The following is an 11,275-nucleotide window of genomic DNA, read 5'->3' as shown; positions in this document are numbered from 1 at the left end:
AGCTGGATGTGCATCCACTACCTGAGACAAACGAGATTCTGGGCTGGCCTCACATGGAAAATCCATTTTCAAGCTGAGATGTGGTCTTCCCTAGGAAGGGAAGGTGGTGAAAGACCGGTAGGGTGCTTCAGAGGAGGCTGAAGATTGCCTCATAAAAGGTGTGATTTCACACCCTGATAACCTCCCCAAAATACTGCTTCCCTTTGCATTCCCCGGAAGGACAGTTGGAGAATTCCTACGTTTGCAATGCAGGAGAAGGTCAGCACCCTTTCAAGGAGTATGTGCTACCTCTAGAGGCCAGCAGGCTCTGCCTTGCAGCCAGTACCAGCACTTGTCTCCTTCCAGCTGCTCAATCCCAGTCCCCTGGGCTTTGTCCCCTGGCTCATTCCAGTGCAGGCCCAGGAGAGCGACTCCCTTCGTGCTGCAGTGCTCAGGAAATGAGGCCCCAGATTCTGCAATGACGACATTCCCAGGGTGGCTGAAGAGCCTCCAAGGTCTCCCTGTGCACGTGGCACATTCATGAACATCAAGATAAGACCAACTGAAAAGCTGCTTTTATGTAGGTGGAGCACCAAGATCCAAAGATCAAAGGCAGCTGCAGACTGGTCCTTCATACATTATGTGGCTCAAATGCAGACTACGACCAAAAAAAAAATCAGAAAAATAGCCAATTACATTTTTTTCAATATTAAATCTTTATTATATACAAAAATATTTTGTTGGGAATTAACAGAATTTCATAATTTGTACATTAACATTTTTATGTCTGGCTGTGTTTATTGTGAAAATATTAGCTGTGAAAAAGACAAAGGGGGGGATTCTTAGAAAACAAGTCACAATTTAAAAATGTCCCACATAGTAGCTGACTTTATCAGTATGAAGTCACAATGCTAACAAGTCCCATATCCTAGGCCTGCTCTACAGTACTGTATTCAAACAATTAGGTACTAAATAATTTCCAGGTTCACATTAAAAAAATTATCTAATAGTTAAGATTTTTCTTGTAGGAAGTTTTCACCTAAAGAAACTATATTTTTTACAGGAGAGCAGTTTTGAAAGTTTTACAAATGTCAAATCCAGGTTAATTTAATATACTGTAGAAATAAAAAAAAAACCATGAGAGCTTCCAACTGGCAAAACCAGTTGTGAGAAGAAGCAAGGTAAGGAAACGCACGGTGACAGAGTTCTAGTACACGTTTAAACCCAAACACAACCACGATCCTACAGTTCTTAGCCTGGTGTGGGGTCAGACAGCAGCGAACTTTCTGGTGTTTTAAACCCCACAGAAGCAGTTCCCCTCCTTACACCACAGTGCACAAATGTTACACATGGGCATCATATGGGGGGTAGGGAAGGGATGCTCAACATGCATTTTCCTAGGGGGAAAAATATATTTGAACAGTTCTCTCCATACATAATTGTGTACAAGACCTAAACCAACAAAAATCAGTCAAAACCTTTTTTGCCTGTACAAAGCAACGCTGTTCATTTTGCTTTATGCTATGGATCATGTGAGAGGTCAGGTAAGGAGAGGTTGGGTTTTTGGAAGAGGCTCTACCGTATTCAGGTAAATGTTGGCTGCTTGTGGAGTAACCAACAGTTGGCTCAGTCATGGGAACAACCAAAATTGCAGGGAGAAGCAGTAGCATGGAGCTAGTGACATAAAAGGGAAAAGGCTAAATGGCAGAAAATGTTTTCAGGACTACTTTGTGTTACCTGACCCCTGTCCTAGCAGCAAAAGGAACTCCATACCCAGTGAGCATAAGGAACAGTTCCAAATACCAAGAATAAAATTCATTTACTTCAAGTGTCATTTATTCTATAAAAATTACTGAACCCTGCTGAATAAATTCCATTTGTAGGTGAAACTGCCTAATGACCTTCACCAAGCTGGGGTTTGTTTTTAAGCCTGTACCAGTAAATCCCAGCTGCAGTACCAGCAAAAGAACTGAGAATTCAGCAGTTGAAAATGTGACTGTGGAATAATGCAGAGAATTCAGGTAAATTAGTAGACAGTGCCTGAATTACTTGCAGCACTTGCCCCTAAGTTTTATTTATGTGTATGTATGTGTGTATGTATGTGTGCATGAGCACATTTTTCGTATGATTAGAAGGCAAAGCTGCCTGTAAAAATAACCAAAACTGGTTAATTTACAAGTGTTTTCTCTGAATTTTTAGGACCTGTCTTGGGCATAAAAACAGTAAGTTATACCAGTCCTAAATACTGATGTTCATGTTAACTACTATTTCCGCTACAAGACACAAGTTGAGAATCCCAGACAATTCCCATCAGTAAGCCTGTTAAACGTGTGAAAACTAAGAAGGACAGGCCAAAAAAAGAAGAAATGCAGGGAAAAAAGAGAAGGGCCAGAACTTCACTTCAGCATTGTCAGTCACAACAGTCCACCAGAGAAAGTAAATTAAAGTACCTTGAAGGATAGAAACCCTTTCAGTGACCCAGGAGAGGTTTTTATTGCAGGGAGAGAAGGGTGCTGGGAGCTGAGGGGCATTTAAGGCAAGAGGCCCAGCAGACTATGAGTCTTTGATCCAGTACCCACTACACAGACACCAATAAAATGATCTCACCACTTCTGCAAAAGTAGCATCATGAAGTTTGGCAATAACCATGTGGTCCTTGAACTCTTTGGAATTTGGATGAGGCAGGAAACCTCGCATGAAGCAAACAGCCTGTACAGATGTGCACAACATGCGACAGAGCTCCAGCTGTTGGTTGTCTGAGAGCTGCACCCACAGGCACAATGGGCAACGGAGCAGCTGCTGCAGGAGGCACTGTCCATGCACTGGGACACGGCCTCAAGGTTCAGTGTGAGCGGAGAAGCAAGCTACAGGAAGCCTGGATGGGAACCACGGGAAAGGTGAAGGGAGTTTATGTGCACAATATTGGCTCATGCGTAAGGACAGGTAAAGAACCCAGTTCCTGATCTCTGCAGTGCTCTGCTGGATTGTTCTGCACTGGTCCTTGAGCTCAGCAGAGGCCAGCTGGGCTCAAGGGGGTACCTAGCCAGGGATTTTCTGTGTTTCAAAGAGAAGTTTCCTATTTCTTAGCTGAATCACCCTCTTCAAAAAACAAAACCAAACCCAGATGACTTCCTGAGCACTGAGCTGCAGGCAATTTGTACAGTAAGTCACTTAGGTATGATTTTAGAAGATGCAGTGAGTACAGAGGATGAGGAAATAAATGTCACAATTTGAGCTTAGCCAAGATGTGACAAGTTTATATAAACACAAATTCAAAAGCGATGAGCTGATCTGCCATCCTGCTCCACAAAGCTTTTGTACAACTAAGTACACAGAGCTGCCCTGATCTGAGAACACAGCACAAGTCATGGATACTGCATTGGTTATGAACTCCCATTTTCCTTGCCTATGAAGATCTGTGATTCTGCTCCATGTTTACCTTCGTTGTAGATTTGCAGAACATTTTGAAAGACCTTTATAAATCTATGCAAGATGACATATTCCATTATAATTATCCCACTAAACTTGGACTGCATCTTGGCATGTGATGCAGAACCTAAAGCAGACCTGCTAACATTTAGAGAGAGCAAGGTAATCGCCTGGGTACACATGCACCACAATATTTACAGGGAAGTTGAGATTGGTGCGCACTTAAGTGAATTTTTGGTGAATTCAGGGAAATAACTTACAGATCTTGGCATACTGACTGTACTTCTATGTATAACTTTTCATTCACAGGGCAACTACAGTGTTCTATAAGTCTCTATATGTACAGAATTTTACAGCACCTCATGCACTGTCCAAAACAGATAGAAATTACAGATAAATATAGAATTTTTTTAGATTGAAATATCTGTATATTTAGAAAAATATACATTACTAAACACAATAAACCAGGTAGAGAAGTGTACCAGTTCTAAAGTCTCACATGCAGGTACATTTCTGGATTAAGTCATGGTATCTTAGTAATGTGATAACCAACATGAGCATTTTTTTGTTTTACCATCCACATACATACATATACACAGACAACTATTTGATAATTTACTTTTCTAAACTACTTAAATATTTATCTTGTGATACACACCACATATCTTAAACATTTAGCAGCATCTTCACCTCGCTCAGACACACCTATTGTAATCCTTAACAGTCAATGTAAAGTTCTCCTGTTAGTATCTGGAAAATCAATGTTTAGTACAGGATGAAATAACATGAAATGCCAGTTATTTTAACTCCTCCAAAACACTCTGAACAGGTGTTCTCTGAAATGTTTTCGCTTGCTCAAAATGAGCCTTCCATAGCGTCTTTCTCCGCTAACTGCACAATGCACAGGCCCCTGTCTGACAGCTGATGTGGCACACCTTGGCAGGTGGGGACTGCCACTGCTGTGGATGTGACTGAAATGGCACCAGCATTTCAAGAACCTCCAAGAACATTCTTTTTAAAAAACAGTAATTGTTACTCTCATTCTGGTCATTCACCAGGTAGGGACAAACTAAGCAGAGTATCTGATGAAAATCTGACTTTGCCAAAACTACACAAAGAAAGAAACCAACCTCTCACTCCCTCTCACCATTAAACCCACCAGTGTGAACCCTCAAGGTTTAGCAAACAGATGCAAGGGGTGTGCTGGTTGGGTTTAGGTTGTTTCCCCCCACAACCTGACACACAGACATCCAGATCAAACCTGCAGATACTTCCACACAATCTTTGTGCCAACCCAAGCAAGCCACCTTCTCTTCCTGCTTCAGAACTGCACTGCAGAATTGCTCGCTGCCATCTACACCACCACCACCCAAAGCTCAGCCATGACGCTCCACAGCCTGATTTAAGCACACTGTGTGAACCAATAGCAAACACTAAAGCTTCAGTCTTTAGCAAATACGTGGCTATTCTGGAGATTGCTAACTAGGGAGACTCTCTTGACAGTATTCTCCCTGGGATGGAAACAGAATGAGCAGAGAAAGGCTTTCCTGACTAAACCTTGGTGTCTGTGTTTCATGTGTTTGGTCCAGTAAATTTATGGAAAAAAGATGAAAATAAGTGATGTTTGCAATATGAAGTACTGTGGTGTGTAAACTGAAGAATCTTCTCATTCCTCTCATTGGGGAAGAGTGAACTCAGCCCACTTTTGGCATCACAAATAAGAGTGTATTTCTAACTCATAATGAAAAGGCATCTTATCTGTCCAGGCAGCACATCTTATTTACAGCAGATGGAGGTCTCCCATGACACAGTACACACACACAGTTCAGTCATGTTCAGCACAGAGTGCCAAAAGCAAACCACTAAAATAGCCAAGCAACAGCCCTACTATCATTTGCTGCTACACACAACACTCCATTCGCTTCTCACAGCAGCCTCTGAGCAATAGGATCACGGAACGTGTCTCCTGGGGAAGAAAACTGCAAGTCCCATGCTGGTGCCACATTTAAGAGCTCTGCCAAACTGAAACAAAACCAAAGAAAACACATCCTAGAAAGCATAGCAGTAAAAAAGCAGTGGTACAACTTTTCCTTAAGAGAATTTCATATTCCTCCTAAAAGACTGAAACCTCAGTATTAAGAGCCACGAAGATCTCCTGTGCTATACACAAGTTGAACTGACATTTTCCACGCACACTGGGATTTCAAGTCTCCTCTGCCCCTCTTCCCCCACAACACCCAACTTTACAGGCTGTGTAAAAACCATCTGTTGTGTACGGGTGTTTTGAGGTTTTTTTAAACACAGTTTCCTCTACTGCATCGACTCCATTTTTTCTTTTCCTTGTGCACATGAAAGTCTTTTGAGAGCCCCAGGAAGCAATGCTGTTTTACAGTGTCTAAGCCTGTCTTCCTCCAGAAATAGTTCTGAGGAAGATGCCTTTTGATAGCATTCCATGTCACACTTTGGTGTTGAAAAAGAATCCAGAAGCCAGGTGCCTGTCACCAGATGGAAGAGGAATTAAACAGATGACTTCAGTTTAGACACCTAACCCAGTATGTGATGGGGAATGTGACTATATACAACAGCTGACAGTGTCATATAAAACATGGTCACAAAAAGAGCTCATCTGAGCAACAAGCTGTATTTTCCTTCTGTTCTCATTAAGCAGAAATTTACATCAGCTTAAGTTTTGATCAATCAACCTGAACCTAATACGAATTATATCAATGAGCCTACTGAGGGGAAAATTTTCACTAAAAAGGAAATACATTGCAAACCAAAAAACTTATAAACAACATTGCTTTTTAGCAGTAAGCTTCCAATTCACAAGCTAGCTAATGAAAAATGCAATTAAAAACAATGTAAGAAAAAGCACAGAAATGCCATTACACAACACTCATAAAATACAGCAGTTGATCACACACGAATATTTAAAAGATAATTTAGAACCCAGCTAGACATCACAGGAAATGAAGCCACAGATCACTATACACATACAGAACAATGTCCTAAGAAAAGAAAATGCCTTTTTTTTTAAAAAAAAAAAAGCAATGTGTTTTCACAAGCATGAATAAATAGTCCTAAGCATTAAGTGTCACCTACAAGGCTCCACATTGTCAGGTTCTCTCTCAAGCTACTTCACCATTATTCAAATTGCACTGAATTACCTTGCGCATGACTTTCTAATGTCAGTACTTCAACTGTAATGGGCTAACAGGTTGGCTCCCAAGAAAGCCTAATAAGCAGCTTGCAAGGTATTGCTCTATGTTATTTTAGGAGACAGATAAAAGGGAACCTACACAAAAGTTACCTAAATCAAGAGATATCAAGAACTTGTGAAACATCAGGAATGCACCAACATGAAGCTGAAAGCAGCTGGAGCAACAGACCTGTGTTTTTGTTACTGCTTTTAATATTTAAAATTCTGCTCCCATTGAAATTATTTTTTAAAGAAGAAAAAAAAACCAAAGAAATTAGTGTTCTTTCCTAGTAAGAGCTATAGACTTTTGATCAGTCAAACACTGACATTAACAAATTTTACAAAAATTGTTTCAAGTATCCTTTTTTTAATCACAGTGAAAATGTAAGACCAAGATGTAAATGTTGAAGTGAATGAAAGTTTCTTAGATGAAAAAGGCAAAGGTACTAAATCAAAACATAGAAAAATGCTTAAACGCATTTCCTTCATGTGATATGAATAGAAAGGTTATCTGTAAAAAGTTAGAAAAATTAAAATAAATTACATATTTAAGTACACTTTCTCTTCAACATTTTTATAAAAATTCAGAACAGTGTACTTTTGAATATACACAGAGTAAAAATGCACAGGTGCTGTAGGTTATCATCAGTATCTACACATCACATTTGCTGCCATTGGCTTTATTTGTTACTTAAGCTCCCATTGGAACCCCTCAATAGACCCAGCTGATGGGGACCCACTGCGGCTCCAGCCTCAGTCTCTCGATGGCTGTCTGCAGCTTCTCGAAGGCTTTGTCCAGGTTGTCATTTACAATGGTCAGGTCAAAGTAGTGGTTGTAGGCTCGCTGGATCCGGGCACTCTCATCCACTGTTTTTTTCAGATCAGTGTCCTGTGGAAGAGATTTTTAAGGATTAGTGAATCTAAATCTTACTAAAGATTTAAAGATAAGACTTGGCAAATCCTTACAGATGCAGAAGATCCCTTCGGTACGTACTGCAACTGACTATTTAAAGCTACTGAATATATTTTAAAAATAAGGAAAGTTTTCATTTATAGTAAATTCACACAGAAATTTAGCTAAAACACGTTGAAAGGGCTGAAAAAGTTTGGAGCTGTGTCAATAATATGGTAAGTAAATCTTGCAATTCTGAAGAGAATCAATAGAAGCAGGTGAACTTGGGCTGGTGTGCACAATGAGCAGTCAGTCACTTTGTATGGGCAATTGATGATACAATCAGAGCAAAATTAATACTTTAGGGATGACTGAGTCAATCAGTTTTGTAAATATATTTGTGTCCCTTTTATTTCCACAGAAGGCACCAAAAATCCAAGATTTTAAATTAGTACAAAATCAAAGACAATTTCTAGCAGAATACAGCTCTAGAATACCTTACTGCTCTTAGAGACAACATTTCAGCCTTGCTTACCTGACACCAGTCCCTCATTTGTAAACTACTGCTGCATTATTGTGGTCCTGACATGAGCTGAAAAATATGCAGGAAATTTATATTCCTACATTATGAAACCTTTATAAAGTGTGTCTGAGCATGTTTTTGTGTTTTGCTAGTCCTACATAGTTTTAAAATTCCTCTCCATTTTTGCACAACAGCAATTTTTTTTGTAAGCAGTTATGAGATTTGTCCCCCTTTACAGTATTTATTTCAGTATTTTCAAGTCCTGATACAGCTGTCAGTATAAAAGCCAAAATGAAAAACTAGGTTTGTCAATGGCCTTTCCTTCACAGTGAATGAAAGAGACAAGTAATTGTATGACCACAAGAGCCAGAATTTTTGTAATGGAATGTGTTAGGATGCTAGAAATAATACAGCCAGATCCACTAACAAGCAAACCATAATACTTTAAATGACATTTGTTTTTCATTTGTTCAGGAAGCACAAGAATATGAAATAGCAAATCATACTCTATATACCTGCACGGATGCGATTCAGAATCCGTAAAGACATATAAATGCATATTTGAAATTTAATGATGCTCTTTATTATTCATAAAAAGTAATATAGAGGAAAGGATGTCCCTTAGGGAATCAAATATTAGGAAGTGCAGGAAATTATTTTTATACTTGTCTGGACAGTTTTAACCTTGCCTTCTTGTATATGCACCACAAAATTCAGGGTTCATTGGGGCAGGAAAGAGGAATGGTTGAACATCCACAGATATACTAGAATGCATAATAACCAGAATCCCTGACTAAAAATCACATACTCATTTAGTGGAAATACTAACCCACCCACCCATTTTATAGCTTTGAATGCCCTGTCAGCATTTCTTCAAGATATTCCTACTAAGCTGCAGCGCTATTGTTATGAGCCATCAGAAAAACATGGCTTTTCTCTGTTGGGGAAATTGAACTGCTCAATCTGGGTTTTTTTGCTTTACTCCTGCAGCTGGGAAAGTTCATGCCCATACAGCATATTTATAATTTGCTGCATTGGAGGAAATGTCTCATTTCCCTCTGCTACACACTGTGTCTCAGAAAGGGAGGGAAGATCTAATGAACAAAACATGCCACTTCACTTTATATGACAAATCCAAGGAACTTCAGGGGAGGCTGTTCAACACTTCCTATTCTGGCAGCTCTCAGCCATTCTCAGTGCAGCAGGTGCTGCTGTAGCAGTGAAAACAAGGACTACCTGCATTCTTGGCTGGTTTTATGTTTTGGTTTGGGGTTTTTTTTGGTTGTTTGTTGGTTAGCAGGGGTTTTGCTTTCTTTTTTTTGACACAAGCTGCAATGTCTTTCCCAAGCATTACAGATTCCATTTTAAAACACACATGTATTACAAGACAAACAGGAACAAAAATTTGGGTGGGGAGGGAGATGGGAAAGTCAAGGGAAGACATCTGCATGAAAGAACAATTTCTGCCATTCTGAAATATCTACCATTTGCTGCAAATAATCAAAGGTGACACTTCCCAAAGTACATATTACAAGTAATTTTTGTAATCAACATTTCTCTGTAAGGGTCTATTTTTAAGAAAGAAGCAATCTTCCTTATACATAGTATTTTGTTAACTTCTGTTTAATCAGCAGAAGTCTTGCCTAACTTTTCTTAGAGGCATTAATTTCAGAACAAATGCCATCTAAAATGAAAGGTAAAGAATTTTTTAAAAATCTAAGAACATCTTGTTCAAAGCAAACTAAGTAAGAAATGATCTGCTTACAGTGAGAAGTTTGGTTGTAATTCCAGCATCTACCACAGCCTTGTGCATAGCTCGCAAAGTCTCCAACTCTGGAGCAGCAATGAACACCACATAGGGCATGAATTCTGAAGTCCTCAGTATTTTCAGGGCCTAGAAGCAGAGAATAAGAAAAAAAAAAAAAACACCAAAGTTTGGGAATGACTCACCACATCTCCTCATTACTTAAGGGGCACCACATAACTCATCTGATAAAATGGGCAGGAACACATAAGTGAAGATTCTTATTTCTATTTTAGAAATTCCTACACTGCCTTTTGAAATGCTCAGCATCATTCTTTCTTTGACTAAAAAGATTATTTACTACTCTGCAAGACTCCTCTTTCATGCAGAATTTAAGCTGGTTTTTTTTCCATCTTTCTAACTCATTCCAAGTAAGTGCCACAAACACAAGAATCTAATAGGTAACTGTAACCTTGAAACCAGATAAGAAGCCTTCAAATGTGAAGGCATATCTCTTCACCTCTTCAGCATTATACTCCCACACTTGTAGTGTAACATTATAAATCATATACCTGTGGATTTACGTCCAAGATGCAGGTCCTTCCTGTCTGAACAACTTCAAGGATGGAATCAATTTTGGTGCCATAAAGGTTTCCTTCATACTCTCCATGCTCTAAGTATCTGCCAGCTTTAATATCTGTCTCCATTTCACCTCGTGACACAAATCTGTATGCTTGCCCATCTTTTTCATCATCCCTTGGCCTTCGTGAAGTAACTAAACAAAAAATGTAAAATATAAATTGAATGTCTGCTTTCTATATTTGGAATATAAATATGAGACTGGACTGCCTATTAAGTTAGGGAGACCATAATACAAATTATTATACAACTGTAATTGCTCCACGTACAGGTTTATTCGTTATTCCAGATAAATTTTAAAACTGAGCATGGCCCCTCCTGTTCCTTTTATTTATATTCCTTCCTGTATGTTGCTTACCCACCCATTTGCCTATTTCCTTTGTCTTACTCCTTCACACCATATACAATACTCATCTTTTTAATTATTCACTTAATAAAATATTTATTTAAGTGACTTGAAAATCAAGTGGACGTTTAACTCTCAAATGCCAAATGAACTTCTGAAAATAGCTGAGTACAACAAGATCAGCCCCATCCCACCCTCAACTCTTCTGCTCTCTGTATTTGCCCTGTTATTCAGGGTAAAATTACCTGAGCTAGCTATAAAGAAAGTTAGCTTAAATATCAGAAGCAGCCCAGCCACCGTAGCAGAATCTTAGTGGAGGCCAGCTAATGCTGCTTTCCAGGACAACTTCCCATTTAAATCAGGGTAAATTCCCTGTAGAAAGATTAAAGCCAGTACTTAAGTAAGTCATTATCAGCTGTCTTGGGTGTTGGCTACACTGTGCAATACAGACATTACTTAAGCAAGAAAGTAAAAATAAAATTTTAAAAGAGTAAAATAAAATATAATATCATATTATTATTGAC

At 39.1% G+C, this 11,275-nt stretch overlaps 1 protein-coding gene across 2 annotated transcripts in view; it reads right to left on the bottom strand.

Moving 5' to 3' along the window:
* Window positions 1–682: 682 nt before the first annotated feature.
* PALS2 (protein associated with LIN7 2, MAGUK p55 family member) overlaps window positions 683–11,275 on the bottom strand; it is a 58,939-nt gene continuing 48,346 nt past the window's right edge. For both annotated transcript variants that reach the window (XM_069007125.1, XM_069007124.1), the window contains exons 10-12: window positions 10,339–10,541; window positions 9,788–9,916; window positions 683–7,496 (exon numbers count right to left, since the gene is read on the bottom strand). In XM_069007125.1, the coding sequence (XP_068863226.1) occupies window positions 7,320–7,496; window positions 9,788–9,916; window positions 10,339–10,541 (509 nt within the window). In that variant the 3' untranslated portion in view covers window positions 683–7,319. The remainder of the gene's footprint in view (window positions 7,497–9,787; window positions 9,917–10,338; window positions 10,542–11,275) is intronic.

This window comes from Aphelocoma coerulescens, chromosome 2, assembly GCF_041296385.1.
Source record: "Aphelocoma coerulescens isolate FSJ_1873_10779 chromosome 2, UR_Acoe_1.0, whole genome shotgun sequence".
NCBI lineage: Eukaryota > Metazoa > Chordata > Aves > Passeriformes > Corvidae > Aphelocoma > Aphelocoma coerulescens.
Note: the sequence above shows the minus strand (reverse complement) of the source record. Positions and strands in the feature narration are given on the sequence as shown.